This window comes from Mesocricetus auratus, unplaced genomic scaffold (assembly GCF_017639785.1).
Source record: "Mesocricetus auratus isolate SY011 unplaced genomic scaffold, BCM_Maur_2.0 Super-Scaffold_100015, whole genome shotgun sequence".
In the NCBI taxonomy this organism is placed as follows: domain Eukaryota; kingdom Metazoa; phylum Chordata; class Mammalia; order Rodentia; family Cricetidae; genus Mesocricetus; species Mesocricetus auratus.
Genome location: NW_024429198.1, coordinates 43,624,434 through 43,643,951, shown reverse-complemented (window position 1 = coordinate 43,643,951; position 19,518 = coordinate 43,624,434). Strand labels below are relative to the sequence as shown.

Here is a 19,518-nt window from a genome sequence, read left to right as displayed (position 1 = left end):
GGTCCCCTGAAGAGCTCCCAGGCGCCACAGGACATGCCTTACCTTGCACATGCAAGCCCCAGTCTCTGGGTCACACACTTCAGGCTCAGCCCCAGCTCTGCTACAATTGCAGGGAACACACTCAGGGAACTGATAGAAGCCAGGAGCACATCTGTCACACTGCTGCCCTGCGATTCTAGGCTTGCACCTGTACAGGAATAAAGGAAACAAAACTCCACATCATTGCTCTATGCACGATTCTAAAAGGCCTCCCTGCCTCGTGATAGAACAGTCTCTGCAAGAAACCAATACCACAGACACAGTGTCTGAGTGCGCTTGCTGATGCCCACAGAAAGGGATATGCTGTGATCTAGAAAAGACTACCAGCAGAAAGCAGGTTAAGATGCCACCATGGATGGCCTGTGACGAAAATGTATAACACCACTCCCCCAAAACCCACAGTAGAAATGGAAACAGTACATATGAGGTCCGGTCCAGAAGAGTCCCCAGTTTCCCTGGGGGAGGTAAAAACCTGGGCTGATCTTAAATGCTGTAGTGTTGGTGTTTCAGACAGAAGAAACACAGCAGGGACACCACCTGCATGTTCAGAAAGCATATGTTCAGTGTCACTGGAACTGGAGTCCAAGTAGAGAATGTCAAACCTCAGGTCTGTCAAGTCAGGTGAGGGCTCAGTTGTGCCAGGAAGGGCTGGCCCCTGTGGCATTCACCAGAGCACAGTGGCTAAGAACTCTGCACCAAAGGCAGACTGGCTGGGGTTCTAACCCAGGCCGCATGAAATGAGTTATCTTTACAAATTGCTGAATGCTTGCTGCTCTGTAGCAATCAAATTCCAGTGCTGCAGCTCCTGCGAGGCACTGCATGATGAAGGGGTGTCTGAGAGGAGAGGATGTGGCTGGCTGTGAGCAGGCTGGAGCTGAAGAGAAGACTTGCCAGGTCAGGAGCTAGCTTCAGAAAGAGGGGTCTGGGGTGGGAAACGGTTTCTAAAAGTATTTTGAGTGGAAGTTTCTGGGACACAAACCTTCCTCGAGATGGGGAAGAAGAGAAAGAGAAGAGTCCCTGATGGATCTCAGACCCTGTGGAGGTCAGGGAAAGAGGAATCAGTGAGTAGGACAGGAAGTGGCCATGGGAAACAGACGGCAAGAGGAGACATCCGGGGCAAGACCAGAAGCGATGGACCATGAGGGTCTGAGCCCCATGGACGCTGATTTGTCATTCACAGAAAATGCAACTGATGCGTGGGATGAGCAAGAAAGGTGGACCAGAGGGGATGAGAACTCCGAGGGACTCACCACGCAGGGGACAGGGGAAGAGGGTGAGCTATGTCTCAGTCCCTTGTCCATACCTAAGTGAGATCAGCTGCTTTTGATCAAATACCTGCTTGTAACCACAGAAAGGTTCTTGTTATTAATAGTGAGAACTTGGAGGCAAGCAGCTTTGAGCTCCAGTTCTCTGCTACAGCTCACTCTGCAGGGGGCTTTTTCCCCTTCTGTGGAAATGGATTGCGACATGAAATAATGTATGAGAGCCTCAGGACAGTGCCTTGCACACACTGATGTGTCTCTGTGATGATTCCTGCTTAACCCTGGCCTAGGGGAGCACAAGCCCCCGTTTGCACCCAGCACACCTGAAAAGGTGAAGCCAGCATCACCACTAAGGCCTGTTGACAAGCCCAGTGTCAGGTGAGCTCTTCAGGCCCGGCTAGCTCACAGCCTCGTGGTCTAACATTGCAGACACTGTCTTAAAACTACACCTCGGTCAATCTAATGTGAAGTGGAAGCCACATCTAGAACCACGCAGGCAGAGTTCATAAATGTTCTGCTAGAAGCAATCGCTCTAGTACAGGGCATCAGAAACTTTGAAAAGGGATGAGGGATAGGCCAGAGAAGCTGGATAAGTTATGGACCCCGCCCCCCTCTCACATGCACACATACATATAATCTACACACATACATATCCTATATACACACATCCTACACACACATATATATATATCCTATATACACACACCCTACACACACATACCTATCCTACACACACACACCCTACACACACATATTCTACATACACACCCTTCACATACAACCTACACACACACACCTTACACATACACAACTGGCTTTCACTATCAGAAGGCTTCTAGCCTTGTAAAATTAAAACTAAATTCAATCAGATAGCCAAGAAAAAAATCTAGATCCTGTTTTCAGAATCTGGTCTGTTTCTAAAGAGGCATCAGTATGGAATATAAAACCCTGGTGATCCAGAGATGCAAAGAATAGAAAACTCCATGTAGCAGTTACCTTTGCATAGCCGTGCCCAAAATACTCGACATAAATGACTTATGGGAGTAAATACCTGTTTGAATCATGATTGCAGGGGGGTTCGCCCTGTCATAGCAGCCAGGGCAGGCATGGCACAGCAACTTAGTGCGAGGAGGTGGGGGTGCTTTGTACACTCTGGTAGGCAGGAAGCAAGCGCAAGACAAGGACCAAGGGCTGAGTACACCCTTCCCAGTCCCACCCTTCTGCTCCACTTCCTAGAGGTTCTACTAGCTGGGGAGCAAGAGCTCAAAATATGGACCTGTGGGGTCATTTCAGCTTCAAACCATATCACCCAACAATGGAAGATCAGAAAGAGGACCCTTAGACCAGCAGGAGGTCTTTGGAGATGGCCTGACTTAGATGTGGTGGACCCTTCCTCCCTTGGCATGGTAATGAAGAAAAGGATGCAGAGGAACAGTGTTGCTGTTATGAAACGGTACCCTGTCCCAAGGTCCAGAATGTTTCTTTGTGCAAACATGCACGGCTCTGGCCCAAGGCTGCGTGAACCGAATGCCAGTGCCCAACTGCACAGTGGATGCCTTCAGTTTCGTGCTATACGTAGTTGCTGAGTATGTCTGAACAGGGAAGCAGAGAGCTGTGGCCAAGCAGCATGCAGCAGAACCTGCACCTGTGTGGGTTCCTGCAGCATCTAGAAACCATACCCAGCTATGCTGGACTGAATTCCATCCCTTAATCATCACCATAGTTTCTTTTTCAGTTGCTATGATAGACACCTCCACAAAAGCAACTTAAGGGACAAAGAGTTTACTCTGGCTTACAACGAGTAGGGTGCCATTCCATCATGGAAGACATGGCTTCAGACCCATGGAGTCACAGAGGCAGGAGCAGAAGCCTGGCCGGTCATGGAAGTCTCAAGAGAAGTGGGGTTGGGCTATAAATCTTCAAGGCCTACCTCCCTCATTCCACTTCTTCCAGTGAAACTTGGTCTCCTAAGGGTTCCATGCATGCCTTCCCAAACAAGTGTGCAGACACGTGAGCCTGCAGGGGACACTTTACATTCAAACAACAATATCAGATACTGCGGGGCCAGCCGTGCTCCACTTACAACAAGGTCCCGCGCCAGGACCTGGAGGAAGAGGGCATGCTGTTGGAAGCGCCGCTGTTAGAGTTTCAGCTTGTTGGAAAAGGAAGGCCTGGGTGCAAGTTACAGCTAGGACAGCCGAGGGAGGGGCTGGCTCAGACAAGACAGAGGGGAAGTGAAGGTAGTCTATCTCCCTCCCTCCCCCACTCTCTCTCTCTCTCTCTCTCTCTCTCTCTCTCTCTCTCTCTCTCTCTCTCTCTCTCTCTCTCTCTGCCTGTTAACTCCAGAGCCCTTGTGAGCTGATGATACGGGGGATGATGAGAGACCATGTCTGTCACTACTGGTCCCATCTCTGAGCTCACAAGGCACAGACAGGAGAAGAAAGCACAAAAGAGGAAGCAGTGGCCTCGGAACTGTTCCCAGCCCAGATGGGGATGGCAAGTCAAGGCTAAGCAGACTCTGAAGAGGATAGAATCTATACTCCAGAGTAATACAGCTTCTGAATCCTGGATAAGCTCCAATAACCAAAGGAGTCTGGGTGGTGGTGTCATGACAACCAGGAAGAAAAAAGGAACATCTGCTCCAAGATCTGGGCGAGTATCTTCTAAACCAACTCCAAGTCAGCCTGACTTTCACATTTTTCCACAGAGACTTTGCTACCCAAGTGTGGTCTCTGCAGAGGCAGGAGGACCTCACTGGCTGCCGCTACCTAGAGAAAGAGCAGGGCGGCTCTAGGGATGTGGGCTATGAAGTCATCTCTGAGACACTGGGCTTGGGGCCCAACAGTACGCAATAATAACTGCCCACGTGCATGCGTGGGTGCCTGCAAGCATCTCGTAGGAAACCTGGTCCAGATGCACTGGAGAGAACATTGTCTTTTTGTTATTAAATGCTGTAGCTCCCTTCATATGATCGTCACATCAAGCTCCAGTTTCAGCCTACAGCCCAAAGTTTACCATGCCATTCATTCCCTCATTTGAGAATTATTGATGGCTTCTGCATTTCACATCTGTGTCAGGGGACTTGGTGGGGGCACAAGGTTGAACAAGCCAGTCTTGACATCAGCTCAATGTCACTGAAGACATGGGAGTATAAGGGATTAAGTAATAATGGTGTAAGAGATAGGATGACTAAACATTAAGCTTGCTTGTGTTAAAAAAAATGGTGGGACTATCTCTGTGGCTTGTGGGTCTCACTCTTTCTATGACTTTTCAGCCTGAAACACAAAATCTTTGAAGGATGTGTATAATCTGAAGGTAACAGAAGAGGGACAGAGGCCTCTCATGGCAGGGGAAGTGTGGGGACACCAGACCTTGAGCAGAAACCCACTTCCCCTTTGGCCTGGGAGCAGGCAGCTGTGAGATAATGTTTACTGAAAACAATTCAGTGCTATAAAGCTCTTGATAGGGCTCAGATAAGGGCTCACTCACTGAAACACCATGACTTTGACACCCCCTATGGCTAGATGATTCTTCCTGTCCCCCCTGTGGTGTCTCCCCAATTCTGGGGCCGGAGATTAAACCACCAGCCAGGAGGGTGAGAAGTCTGGAAAGAATTGTATGTAGATGGATGGCAGAAGTCCTTAAAAAGGGAAGCGTTTTTTCTTGGAGAGACTTCTCTCTCCTAAGCGGACTTGGAGTCTCCTCCTAAGCTGACTTGGGAAGCACAAAGTTTTTCTTAAAGCAACCGACTAGTCTCTGTGTCATCTATCCCGACCACCTCGTGACATTCTCGGATGCAGGCCGCACAGCAGGTGCGACAGGGAAGTGAATGTATTCGGAGCTTATAAAGGTGGAAACTCAGAAGAGAAGGGGAGGTTAAGTTAGAACAGGCGCAAGCCAGACTGCTGTGGAAGACTGGCCTTGATGCTTTAGACACTGGGAAACTGAGGAAGGTTCTGATGACGGAGTGGTATGATGGAAGTGACACTGTGTAGTCCCGTGTCACCAAAGGATCCCCCACACAGCATGGCTGGCGCTCACATGCCAAGCTGCCATGAAGAATCGGCATGGGTTTCCTCCTTACAACATGAACGTAACTGAAACACTGGCTCCAAAGCGAAGCATTAGGCAAAGACTGAGCAATTCAAACTATACAGTGCCCATGGTTAGGTTTACGTGCACAGGAAATGATAACGGTGTGTCATAGAGACAGCCCCATGCCCACCGTCACCACAGGGATGTTTACAACTGCCAAACAGTCAGAATCAAGCCACGTGCCCATCAGTGCATGGATGGATAAAGAAACATGGCACATGTACAGAACAGAGTACTACCCAGTTATGAAACCCTGTCATTTATACAATACATGGACAGGAGGGAATTGTGCTAGCTGAATTAAGCCATACACACGAGTCAATACGGCACGATCTTACTCATAAATGGACACCTAAAAGTGTAGAGCTCATAGAAGGTGAATGCAGAGTCGTGTTTACTAGAGGCTGTGAAGGGCAGAGAGAACGGCTGGGAAAGGTGTAGTCAATAGGTAAAGTGTTATTTATATAAGAAGGAAGAGGGGTGTTTTACTCAAAGCAACCAGAAGAGAAAAAAATTACCCAGACTTGATCATTATACAACGTTATGGGTTGAAGGATCACAGTGTATGCATAAGCACACATCTATCATTTAATATAGTCAATAAATATCATTTTAGGTATGATCAAACATTTACAATAAGGACTCTAAAAGGCAATGGAATCAGAAATATGCATTTATCAGTACAGTGTCAAGTTTTACGAACTAACAGCATTATGTACCAGTGAGAACTCTGGAGGAACAGATATTAATATCCTAGCATCGTTGTGAATTAGCGCATTCCTATTAAATTAGGGATCCAGACTCTCCCTAAAGAAATATGTAAGGTCAGTCTGACTCAAGGTCTGTTTAAGACATGCTCAGCCAGACTTCAGAAAGGAAGTTTCCGTTTTCTTCTCTGTTGTCATGGTATCAGCCAACTCCTTAGGACAGTTACTTGAATGAGTGAATAAATAAATCTGGAGGAGAGCCAATCAGGAGAGCGCCACTCTCGGGTCAACACGAAGTGCCACAGGGACTTAGTGAGGGTAGCAGCCAGCAGGAAGGACAGACCACTCATCTCCCTGCCCCTCCATATCTCCACATCTCCCCTCCCCTTCCAAAGAAACAAGCAGTCTCGCATGGCGGCTGCTTTGAGTCATGATGTGTCACAGTATACCTTTTGCCCAAACAGTTTTACATGCAAACACTCATTGCAACGAATCACTGGTCTGCTTCGAGGCCTCTGGCTTCTGCTACGCTATCAGTACAGGATCCTCACCGGGACTCCTCTCAGATGTCCAGTTGTTGCCCTGTATCATGGAGGTCCTGCTGCTTTGGTTCTGCAGACATATCAGGTGGCTCACAAATCCCTGTAACCCCAGCTCTAAGGGATCCAATACCCTCTCTGGCCTCTAAGGGCACCTGCACACACATGTGAACATATACTGACACATACACACAGACATATGAATATACACACAATCAAATCAAGTCTTTAGTTTTTTCCCATTATATATATGAGAAGACAGGAGCCCTGGGATTCAGGAGACGTGGTCCTAAGTAAAGTCAGAGAATCGAGGTGGGTTGCTTTGTGGTAAAGATTGGAAGACAGTGAGGATCGGAGGGGAGTGTGTATCCAAGAGGTGGCCAGGAGAGGAGGGGGCTAAGCGCAGAAGGAAATGGCACAGAAAGGTAGAGGCAGACAACCACGGCACTGACCAACATCCCTGTAGAAAGGGAGTGTGAGACGGAGCATTGCTGTTCTCCAGAAGGCCAGAGTGCTCTCACGAGTTTGCTCAAGGTCACCCAAATAGTGGTGGCCGAGGCAGAACATGACCTGCTATAAACTCAGGCCACACTGCTCTTCACTGAGGATGGGGGATGAGAAACAGCCCGAGAAAGGTCGTTCCAGGCATGAGAGACAGATGTCACAGGACATGAAGGACAAAGGGAGGGGTGTGCAAGATCCCTACCTTCCCCGATGACCACATAGCCTGGCGCCCCCATTCCTATCATTTGATTGGCCAATAAAGGGATTGCCTTCCCAGGTTGCTAAGCCTGGCTGGAAGCTCTTCTGCCCCAGGCATGCCAAGTCTTCTGGGATTCTGCTCCTCCATCTTACAAGGCTGTGAGGGGCAGCTGAGATGGAGTCTTTCCACTGGAAAAGCACTCGGGATGCCTGGCTCCAAAGCATCCACCTGACGCTCATGGTGGAGGGGCATCTCCTTAATCCACCTTACGATAGCCCGAGGGTGAGTCCCATCATGGCAGTTTCTAAAGGCAGTGGTCCAGCTTCTGTGTTTCTACCACAGGTTGGAAACATTCTTCTGAGGATATTATGACCCTTTGGAACATTTCAAGAGCCCAATAGTATTCATTTTCCATTACTGGGAACAGATAAACTGTATTTCTCCTACTACTCCAGTTCTTAAATCCACACATCTGCTGCTTTGTATTGCTACAAACACCAGCTACAAAAGCCACTGTGAGAACTTCAGTCTATTGGTATTGGCCAGGTAGACTGGCCTGGAGGTGACACAATATTGTCTGGATGCCATCAGTGACTGAGCAGGAAATAAGATCAGAAGTTTAAATCCAGATGCAAAATCAGAGATGATTTTTGCCAAATTTCATTTTCTGCATTGGGAACTGCGACCCAGGATAGCAGAGCGACCTGTCCAGTGTCTTCCAGGTAGTTACTCTGTCATAAAAGCGGGCTGAAAACTCAGTTTTATAAGTCCAATAAGTTATTCCTAAATGACACAGTCCTCCTTACTGCCAACTGGAAATTTCCTGGTGCACAGGGAAGCAATTTTTACACGAAAAATCTTTTATGAGAGTGGGGAGATGGTTCAGTGCACAAAGCACCTGCCATGAGAGCAAGAAACCCAGAGTTCAGATCCCCAGCACCCACAGAAGCCAGACGGGGCAGTGCACATACATAAACCCGGTGCTGAGGATGGGGTGGAGACAGACAGACCTCAGGGCACACAGGCTGGCCAGCCTAGGCAGATGGCTAAGGTTTAGATTCAAACATGCACAGTGACCACAGAAGATATCTGAGGTTGAATTCTGGCCACACACACGCACACACACACACAAAAATTTCACGAAAAAATTTGTAAATAAGTTAGTATTTTAAGTAATTAAATGTGTTTTTCTGTATAAATATTAGAATATGTGCAATTTACAGTCTGTGGAAAGCTGCTGAAGTTGTTTTGCTGCTGTCTTTTAGTGTTATCTGCTAAAGACTCCTTTAGAATGAAGCCATTTGACCACGTACTGGTATGTGTTCCCATCAGGTTATGCAGTCTCTGGTGATTTGTCAAAGTGAGCAGTTTCATATTTTATTTAAGCATGACACTCATCAGTTACGTCCCTTTTCCAGACAGAACTATATGACATGCCTTGCTCCCAAGTTAAGAAGTTTGTAGTCAGTTAAATTATCATTACTGGTAGTGAGTTGTTAAAATTCCTCAGAATGTTTTCCTAAAACACTATGCTACAGTCAACCCATCTGTCATCTCCTGCTGCTTTAACCGGTTTAAGTTTTCCAAGCCCTTCTTCCCCTTTCTCAGGAGTACTGGAAAACTCAGGTTCTCCACCAACAGAGACTTAGATTGGGCTCTCTCGCTTTTCTCCCCATCTGAACATCAATTCTCCAGCCACTTCTCAGTACCTTTGCTTCCTGTGATTAAACCCAGACATCACAAAGAGGCCCGTGCCTGATCACTGACTGGCTCGTTGACTCAGGCAGGACTCACTGTTGTGGTTTCAAAGTCTCGGGATGGTCCATGACTGGTTTTTCTCTTGGCTTCCACACAGTGTCTCCCTACCTAGAAGAACTGGAAGAGCTCCTCCTTGGAAAGTGAACCATTGCTGTGATGGAGGGTTGAAATGTGTCCACCAAAGACATGAGCATGCATTCTGGTTCTAACTCCCAGTTCCAGCAATGGGCTGTTACCTGGATATATGTCTTCATAGATGTAATTAAGGCAGATGTAATTAAGATGTAATTTGCTGTCTATTAAGCCACCCTGACTGGTGTCCTTACAATAAACATACAGAGAGTGAAATCCTTAGCAGTGAATAAAAAGGAGAAAGCGACTGACCTCTGGAATTCATCAACCCCCTGCTTCCTGGCTACAGATGCTTGGGATTAACCACTTGGAGAGCTTTCTGCCATGCCTTCCCCAGCATAATGGACTGTAATCCCAAACTGTGAACCCCTTTCTCTTTAACTTACTTTTCTTGGGGCATTTTAAATCAGCAACAGGAACAAATAACTAGCATAGCCACAATTTCTCAGCTATTGTGAGCTGGACCACAGAGGTTCCTGAAGACAGCCAACCTTTTCTGGTTCCCCATAACCCATAAACTTTGCTTTGGAGGCCTCGATGGTTGATTATGTCAGCGAGGCACAGTCTAGAGTCACCTGGGACGGGAGTCATGAGGGACTGTCTAGACCAGGTCGAGACCCCTTACCAGATGACTCTACATTATGCCAGATGGACACTCAAACTATCAAGTCAATGGTTTCACAGAACACACACACACACACACAGCACAGTCCTATCACGACAACATGTTGGGGTAAATGGGCAAGGATGCTTCTGGCTTTAAGGTAACTGGTACCCTCACCTGGAGCTCTGCATGGCTGACCCAAATATGGATGGACCAACCAATTCACCCACCAAAGTCCATTCTTGTTGAGAATCTCCACCCCGAGGCCATCACAGCGCACAGGTGAGAAGTGAAGAGCGACAATGACCAACATACACACAGTTGGCACCTGGTTGTCTGATGACAGGATCTGGCACACTCCTGTACCATAGCTCACCTGCACTGCCCGCTGTCCCTGTCGCACTCAGAGACAGCTGCCTCAATGGTGCCCTTCCTGGAGCAGTTGCAGGCTTCACAGCCAACCAGGGGGTGGAAGTTGAAGGAATTCACTTCACAGACCTCACACTGGGGCCTGACTGTGCGGGGTGGGCAGAGACACTTTCCTGTCACCTCTTCACAAAGGCGTCTGCCACAATTACAAGCTGCCAAGGGACAAAGAGACACCATTTAAGAGTTGGACTATAGGCCGGGCAGTGGTGGCACACGCCTTTAATCCCAGCACTCGGGAGGCAGAGGCAGGCGGATCTCTGTGAGTTCGAGGCCAGGCTGGACCGACAGCCTCCAAAACAATACAGAGAAACCCTGTCTCGTAAAAACAAAAAACAAAACAAAACAAAACAAAAAGTTGGACTATAGACAACACTGGGATTTCCACGCATTTCCAAGGAGTCTGGGGACATGTTTTGCTTTCCTTTCTGTACTGGTGCTGTTGTCCATGGTGATCTGAGGTAGTCACAACAAGGACTTCCAGGAGATAACAGTGTGAGGCCCCCAAGTGAAGAGCAGCTGGACTAATGGGCTCTAGGATACACTCTCCACAAACATATCAGGCTGCTGGCATCCCATTCTAACTCAGACCTCCTGTTCAACAGAAGTCTCTAGAAGGCACCGAGTAGTGACTGTTGAAGACATTCTGAAGTAGCTCCACAGCTTCCCAACGCTCTGCAGATCCAGGGCCCGTGGTCGGCACATTATGCAGTAATGACATTGTTATTCTGACAAAGACTGGTCCCCCTTCGATGCTCTGTAAGCTCACCGGTGCTCTTATCACCACTTATGGCGTGGGCTGAGCCAGGGCATCAGACCACGGGGCGGATCTTAGGTGAAAATACAGGGTTTCTAATTTAGAGAGTATTATACCCATGAGACCTTGAAGGTCCTGTCTAAATGGAGTTTTCTTTGGGCCACACAACCTGAAAGGACTTCTGAGAGGAAGGGGACCAAGTTTCTCACATGATAAGTAAATACTCACGTTTATATTTATAGCCTAGAGCCTTGCTATTCAGAGTACAGTTTGCAGATATGTGGCATGAGATAGGCTGGATGTCTATTAGGAATGCAGTTTTAGGCCCAGGCTATGTCTGCAGAATCAGGACCTCATCATAAGCCCCAAAGTGTATGTCCACGATGACACCTGAGAGGCCCTGTCATGCCTGAGCACCATGCTCCAGGGACCAAGGAAGGCTTCAGAAGCCTGGCAGTGTCACTCACGCTTGCAGTGTGGGAATCCGTAGTGGCCTGCTGCACAGCGTGTGCACTGCCTCCCGACGATGTTAGGCCGACAAGGGCACTGCCCGCCCTCAGGACTGCAGTGAGGGCTGGCAGCCCCAGCGGCGTGGCACTCACAGGGCAGGGCACCGTCATGGTAAAGGGCGACCAGGGACCTTGCAGAACTCTTACAGAATCCGGAGGCTGCTTGGGGGCTGTGAAAACAGAGTAACTCGTGGTGACAACCTGGTATACGTGTCTATCCTCAACTTCCCTTCCCTACCAGTTCCACCCCGCAGCATCTCTCGGGGGGGGCACTGAGCGCTGGACTTTGGGAAAAAGCGGAAAATTACCCCCACTGTGGATTTAGCCAGTGACAGCCACCCTGTCCCCAACATCTGCCCCAGGAGAGGGCATTACAGGAATGCCCAGTGGGAGATGGTGACGAGGCAGTCTCAGGATGCCGTGTGGTATGTGGCACAGCTTGTGGAAAGATCAGGGGACCAGACGATGTGCTAGATGTCACTACATGTCAGCCTCACAGACATCCAGCCAGTGGGGTCGTTTCACAGATAAGGGACCTTAGCTGTAGGGTGACGCTCCTGAGGCTGAGAGGTATGGAGCTGACGAGGTGTCATTTAAATCCTGCTCTGGGGCCTCAGCTTTGACTCCGCTGTACAAGAGGAGACTGCCTCTGGAGCTCCTGGCTCCTTCTAGAAACTTCTAAGGGGCACTGGGTTCCACCACAGAGCATGTATTGTGGCTGGCATGCCCTTGGCACTCAGGGATGAGAGAAGACAAGGCACAGAGGACACAGTCCCCATCACGGTGGGGACCTGGGCTATATGTCCTTGCCAGTGGAAGACTCCCCTTTTGGTATCTTTTAGGATAAAGCAGCAAATAGGGATTAGCAAGGGGTTCCTAACTCCCAGCTGAGAGTAGACCTCCACTGAGCTCAAAGCTGAGCGTGGTCACCTTGCTGAGATGGTACGTGTCTGAGGTCTCTCAGACAGTGGTGGGCACAGAGAAATGCTATCACCTTCCTGAGACTCCGGCCTCACTACCCTCCTGGTGGTGAGAAGAGGAGGCTGACTCTGGGCCAATCTCTCTCCAGACCTCCCTCTGGCTGGGAATGTGAGCATGCCCCGTGCGTGCCAGAGCCTTCCCACGAAACGACACTCACTCAATGTAAAAACTGTCTCCTCCACAACTGTCGACAAACTCGGAGGACTTGTCCACTGACGTCCTGTGAAGTATTTGGTAGTCATAATTCTCTATGGGCACCACTAGAACCCGGACCTAAAAGAAAGCCATCAACCCGTGACTAAGACCAGTGAAGGAGGAGGAGAGAGGAGAGGGACCCCACATTCTTTCCTGCTTATCTGAGTGCCAGCAAGAGGGGATCTGGGAAGGAGCTGGGGGAACACACCTGAGGTTGGTGAAGGCTCAATGCAGTTGCTAGGAAACAGTGGGCTCTTGAAGCACCTGCTCCACCTGCTCCAAGGAGCAAGGACTATCAGTGGTGGTTGGCTCTAGGTACTTGTATCCCTAGCACAGCCTGTTAGGGTTGCCTGGGGCAACGTGTGATGCATGCCTGGGACTCCCTCGTCCTCCAGGGGTCACTCACTGCTTTATATTTTAAAGGTAAGCAAGCTGAAGTTGTGGAACCAACAGGGAACCCACTATCGTGGCCTTCCTCTGAAGTTTATGTAGTACCTGTGGACCAAATGAGAATGTCCTGCACAGCTCACGTATTTGAACAGTTGATCCTCAGGTGGTAGCACTATCTGGGGAGGTCTAGGAGGTGTGGCCCTCTGGGAGGACATATGTCACTGGCAGCAGACTTTGAGAGCCCAGTTTGTACGCACACCCTCCCACTCCTGCTTCCTGTTTCCTGTTGTGGCTCAAGATGTGAGCTCTCGGCATTCTGAACATGCTTGTCACTATGCCTCCATCCATCACGGATGCTCATTCTCAAGAACCACAAGCCCAAATACATCCTTCCTGCTATACGTGGTCCTGGTCATAGTGTTCTTATCACAGTAATAGACAAGTAAGTAATACAGTACACTATACTGAATAACTGTAGCATGATTCAGTTTTCCTACACCTGCGCGTGCCCAGTTACAGCACTCACAAACCCTGAGGGAATGGTCAATGTCTTTAGCAACTGTTTACCAGCTTACAGCTGACAGCGAGGCCACTGCTCTCCTGTGTTCTGTAAAAATCTGCTGAGCTTCTGAATGATGACCATGGTCAGAAAATGGCAGGGGAGCATGGGACAGAGGAGGCAAGGAAGAAAGAAGAACTATAAGCGGGCAGGAAAGACCCCTGGAGTCCAGAGTGAGGCGAATGATCCAGAATGAAGTGGATAGACCAGGGGGATGCTGGTGAACGGAGCAAGGACCTGACTCAGAGTGAAGCCGGTTCAGTAACAGGAAGAGCAGGTCAGGCCCAGTCAGAGAGGACCCTGTGTGGGCAGATGCAGGGCCTGCAGCTGAGGCAAGATCAAGAGTGAATTCAGAGACACAGGTGCTGTCCCCACAGAGCAGGGAACAGACTTACCAGGCATGGATGATGACCACAGGAAATGACACAAGGGGTCTCAGAGTGGAACCTGGGGTCACAACAACATATGGAGACCAGGGTAAGGAAAATCACTAACGAGGGCAGGACAAAGTGACAGAAAGTAGCAAACAGGGTAAAGGCTTCAGAGAGGGGCCAGCGGGGGCAAGGAGCAAGCACAGGCTGGGGGTAGGCAAGGCTTTTATCATCGGTCATTCCTCGTCTCCTGCTTTGTCACATGGTTTCATCTTTATGGGCTTGTAAAACAGTAACACTCCTACAAATCATCAACCTTTCCACTAAACAGGGTTAATTCCATGGAGAAAGTATTGGCAGGAGGCTAACACATAATGGCTGGCCAAGAAGCACACTGAAGGCTAAGCAAAACACACCAGTGTCAAGGACTTTCCTTCTGGAACCTTCACCGTCACAGCTACCTCTGCTTCTGAGATGTCAAACTCCACCTGGCCATTGGAGATCACTTGGTCCCGGCAGCCAAGCAAATGAGGGCAAAAGGAGGCAAGAAAGGAACCTGGAGAGGGAGAGATGTTGCATCAGGCACGTGTCCTGGAGCCTGCTGGTGACATCAGGCACACATTGCAGAGCCTGCTTGTGGCTACTTACCTGACCAGTGTCCTCCTCCATCCACAAACACCTCTGTGGGAAATGCTGGGTGTTCTGCTTGATAAAAGTGGATGACAAAGACGTGTCGGCCGAGGTGTGGTGTAAGTCCTCTCAGGGTGACTTGAGTCTAAGAAGAAAACAAAGATGGAACTCTCAAACTAAAGAACTCTGAAGGATTAGGACATGGAATGTGGCTTTAGTTGGGCCCTATAAAAACTTAATTCTTCAATGCAATGTTGAGATGCAGGGTATTGTAATCCAGGCAAACCTGGCCCCGCCCCTTGGGGACCTGATAAAACGTGCCACCTCTGCACATGGCAAGCAGTACCCTGGCTCTGTATGCAGGTGCCAAGGCCCCTTATGAGGTTAACTCCTCCCACCTTCTCTGTCTTTCTGTCAGTTAGGGGGGGTGGGTGGGTCACTGTCTCCCTGTCTCTCTGTCTCTGTCTCTTTCTCTCTTCTCTCTTCTTTCCTTACTCCCCTGCCTTTCCCCAACAAACTTTCCACATAAGTTAAGTTTGCAAGTCTCTGTCTCTCACCCGATGTTTGTCCCTCACCTGCTGTGGGACCCGCCAAAGGTTTAAAGGGTTTAGGGAAAGCAGTTAGACTATGTGGCCAGAGCCTTTGTGAACAGATTAAAAATACCTGCAGAAGCTAGTTCTTCCCTCATAGGGTGGGGTCAGTTATCACGAGAGTGAATTGTTCAGAAGCATCAGCCACCTTTGTCCGTCTTCTCTTGAACAAGTGACCATTTGCTACTGGAACACAAGCTCCGACCATGTGGCCCCTTCAGCCATGCTACGATATCCATGAGATCCTTGCCAGACACAGCTACCTGATCTTGTACTTCCCAGCCTCTAGAACCACGACCTAGGAAAACCTCTTCTCTATAAATTACCCAGCCTTAGGTATCCTGCTATAGCAACTATACAACCAGGTTAAAAAACTAGAACAAACTAGGTATTTAAAATGGCAACTGCTGTATTACTAAAGAAGGCTTCGCATGTTTAAAGAAACTTAAACTTGCAATCATACACAACAAAAATTAGATGCATTATGCTGGAGAGGATGTGGAGAAAATGGAACACTCTTCCATTGCTGGAGGGAGTGTAAACTTGTACAGCTGCTGTGGAAATCAGTATGGTGATTTCTCAGAAAATTAGGGATCAACCTACCTCAAGACTCTGCAATACCACTGTTGGGCATACACCCAAAGGAGGCACATTCACACCACAAGGACATTTGCTCAACTGTGTTTATAGCAACATTATTTGTAATATCCAGAACTTGGAAACAACCTAGATGCCCCTCAGCCAAAGAATAGATAAAGAAAATATAATATATCTATACAATGGAGTACTGCTTACAGGAAGAAACAATGACATCCTAAAATTTGCAGGCAACTGGACAGAACTAGAAAAAAATATCCTAAGTGAGATAACCCAGACCCAGAAAGACAAATATAATATGTACTCACTCATAAGTGGATAGCAGACATAAAGCAAAAGATACCCAGTGTAAGGATTAAGGCATTACACTGGCCTACCCCTGTCACCCGGCAGAATGCACTCAGGCAGTACTCTGGTCAGCCCAGGGTAACGTGAGTACTAGTCTGCACCCAGGTACAAAGGACCCCTTTAAAAGACAGATCCCACCCACTTACACTCTTTCTGATCTTTTCCTGCTCTCTCCACTCTCTGCTTCCCACTGTCCCCCTAGGGCAGACAGGACTGTTCCTGTCCCCCTCTTTTCCTCTCTCTGTCTCTGTGTCTCTTCACCTCTTTTCTCTTTACTCCCCCTCCCTCCCCTTTCTAATAAAACTTCTCACTTAAGCCCTGTCTGCCCGGCATGTTTGCCCCCCCAGTCACCTTTGCCTGCCATGAAATACGCTGTGGTCCCCCACGAAAGGTCCCCCTTGCCCTTTATCCTAACACCCAGCCTACAGTCCACAACCCCAGAGAAGCTAGAACCCTCTTCCAGAAACAGATGGAAGCCCATGCAGAAATCCACAACTAACCATGGTGCGGCTGAGACAATATATGAGGCCACTGGCAGTCCAAGATCTAACTCTAATGCACAAACTGACTTAGTGGAGCCCATTCTATATGGAGAGACACCTTGCTCAGTCTAGACACAGGGTGTGGGGGTGGAGAGGTGTCTTGGTCCTGCCTCAACAAGATGATGGGACAGACTTAGCAGACTTCCTAGGGGAGGCCTTACCCCCTCTCCAAGGAGCAGATGGGTAGGGGTATCAGAAGATGAGGAGGGAGGGGGAGCTAGAATTGGAATGTAAAAAATAAACTAATAAATTCTTAAGAATTAGATACAGATCAGGGCTGGAGAGATGGCTCAGAGGTTAAGAGCACTGGCTGCTCTTCCAGAGGACCTGAGTTCAATTCCCAGCAACCACATGGTGGCTCACAACCATCCGTGATGAGATCTGGTGCTCTCTTCTGGTGTCTAAGCATAGAACACTATATGCATACATAATAAAAAATTTTTAAAAAGCATAGATACAGACCAAATGTCTCTCGCCTACAGAATGGAGAAACTGAGGCACAACCATACATTTGGTGGATGTTGGGGGAGCAGGCTTGGTGAATCATGTTGGAAAACTGGCAGTATTTATCAAAGCCAAACACATGACACAGCAGTTACATGCCTGGGTACACGCCCAACAGAAATGCTCAGTATGTTTGCCAAAGGGCTAGGCAAGCACGCTGCCGGTGGTGCCACACGCACGCTGCCAGGAGGGACTCAGCACACATGTAAGAATGAGCAGGCTTCCATTTGTGAGGAAGCTTTCGGTTACGTGACAAATATGCTTGGTCTGCCTTCCCCAAATCAAGCCATGCCTCCTGCAATCTGTGCCTCTCCAGAAAGCTAACAGGCATCTCAAATGGGTGAGCTCCTCCTAGGCTCAGCTGCAGGCTAATCCTGCTGCCAGACCTCCCTAGGGACCTTTCTGATGCCTATTCGCAGGCTAGGTCACGTGGTGCAGAACTTAGCCACACCCCAAAACCATAAGAGCAAGACTACTTTGCTCTTTGTCATTGAAGACTTTTTCCTTCATGTGTTTGGCCTGAGGTGTTACTCCCCCAGCATCTTGTGAACTGAAGGCCCTGACTCTTTTCCTTCAGGCTCACTAGTTATGTTATCCATGGTGGGTATCTCTCCTCCAGTCTGAAGGCTTGCCCTCCACCTCAGGCTTGCCCTCCACCTCAGGCTGTGACATTGTAACTGTCCTAATAAAACTCCTCTGCAGGTGACTTCACCTCAGATCCCTTCCTTCCTGGGAACCTGTAAGGTCGGTTACTATTTATAGCAATGACCACTTCATACTGTTTGCCTCACACCTGGGCAAGCTGCTGAGGAAACCCGGGAGTCCACACCCTCCCTGTGGGTGGAAAGTTCAGGCCACACAAGCTCCAGTCTGCGGAAGGGAGCCTCATTCTGGGCTATACCCTCTCCCACTCCCCACCCCCTTTCCAAGCACAACAGAAGCCCGAGCTAATCTGTCTGCCCAAGTGAATATGCCCAGCTCTTCTAACTCAAAAAACCTTCAGCAACAACACCACTGCAACAGTGAGGGAAGTTTGTCATCTTTCAAAGCAATTTTTTTGTCACGCTTCTTTGTGCACTGGGGTGGGGGCCAATTTTTGTCACGCTTCTTTGTGCACTGGGGTGGGAGCCAATTTTTGTCACACTTCATTGTGCACTGGGGTGGGGGCCATTTTGTGTCATGCTTCTTTGTGCACTGGGGTGGGGGCCTGGCATGCATATGGTGGCCAAAGGACACCTTCAGGAATCTGTTCTCTCCTTCCACCAACATTCCAGGCTGGTGAGCAAAGGCCTTTCCTTTTTAACTGGGGGGGAGGGGGAGGCTGTATTGCAGGCCTCTATCCATCTTTTACGTGATGGGTGTGAGGTAAATAACCAACGTTCTAGTGTAAAAGCAAGACCAGGGCTTTATTTCAGCTCTCTTCCCCTTAGCTGCAAGACCTCCTATGAGAATGCCTGGTCCCCCAAATTTCCTTCCACCTAAATCTGGCACTGAGATAAAAGCCAGCATTCCCTCGGGGACTTGAGAAAATAGTCCCTAGCTGCTAAAAGGAGTCATTCTCCTTATCTGAGGCAGGAGGGACTTGGCTCTTCCATTAACCTATGCCCATTAGCACGTCAAGGTCAGTGCTGGCCTTTAGACTCCTTCAGTCCCTACTCAGGGGAACCCGATGTACTCCTCAAAGCCCTGCATCCCAGCTCAGTCTCCCCTCCTGCCTGCCATGCACCGCATTCCTTAAAAACCCTGCTCCACACCATGCCTTTCTCTGCTTCCCAGAGAGACAGCCTGGGCAGCTTGAAGCAAACTTTCCCCTTTTCACCCACTGAGCAGCTACTTTGGTTCTTTACGGAACCCTTCCGCAATTTTCTCTCAGATAGCATGAGTTTCTAAGTCGGCCACTAGGTGAGCTGAGAAGAGCCCTTGCTGGGTTCATGCAGTAGCATCAGATGTTCAGCATATTTCCATAACTCAGAATGTTGTGATTTTTAAAGTGATCCTGTCATTTTTTTTTATTTTATGGCTTTGGTAAAAACATTTCATGACCTTACTAGATTTCACCTCCTGGCCCTAGATGATAATCGGTGTTTCTTGAGAATTCCCCACCTAAATGGTCCTGTGTTGGTGCAGCAGGGGATGGTTAACAGTTTCCTGGCTGCAGCGGCTCTTCTCAAAGTTCTGTAATCCATCAGGGGAGAGAACGAACACTCCACAAGGCAAGGCCTCCGCCCATGAAAGCAATAGGTGTTGCAACACGGGAGTAGGGGAGGGCAGCAGGGTCAC

The 19,518-nt window shown here is 48.8% G+C and overlaps 1 protein-coding gene across 1 annotated transcript in view; it reads right to left on the bottom strand.

Moving 5' to 3' along the window:
• The window catches only part of Lama3 (laminin subunit alpha 3), a 231,863-nt gene that overhangs the window by 87,016 nt on the left and 125,329 nt on the right, over window positions 1-19,518 (bottom strand). The window contains exons 28-33 of the mRNA XM_040757846.1: window positions 14,676-14,802; window positions 14,444-14,583; window positions 12,670-12,785; window positions 11,490-11,701; window positions 10,216-10,420; window positions 43-187 (exon numbers count right to left, since the gene is read on the bottom strand). Coding sequence (XP_040613780.1) covers window positions 43-187; window positions 10,216-10,420; window positions 11,490-11,701; window positions 12,670-12,785; window positions 14,444-14,583; window positions 14,676-14,802 — 945 coding nt within the window. The remainder of the gene's footprint in view (window positions 1-42; window positions 188-10,215; window positions 10,421-11,489; window positions 11,702-12,669; window positions 12,786-14,443; window positions 14,584-14,675; window positions 14,803-19,518) is intronic.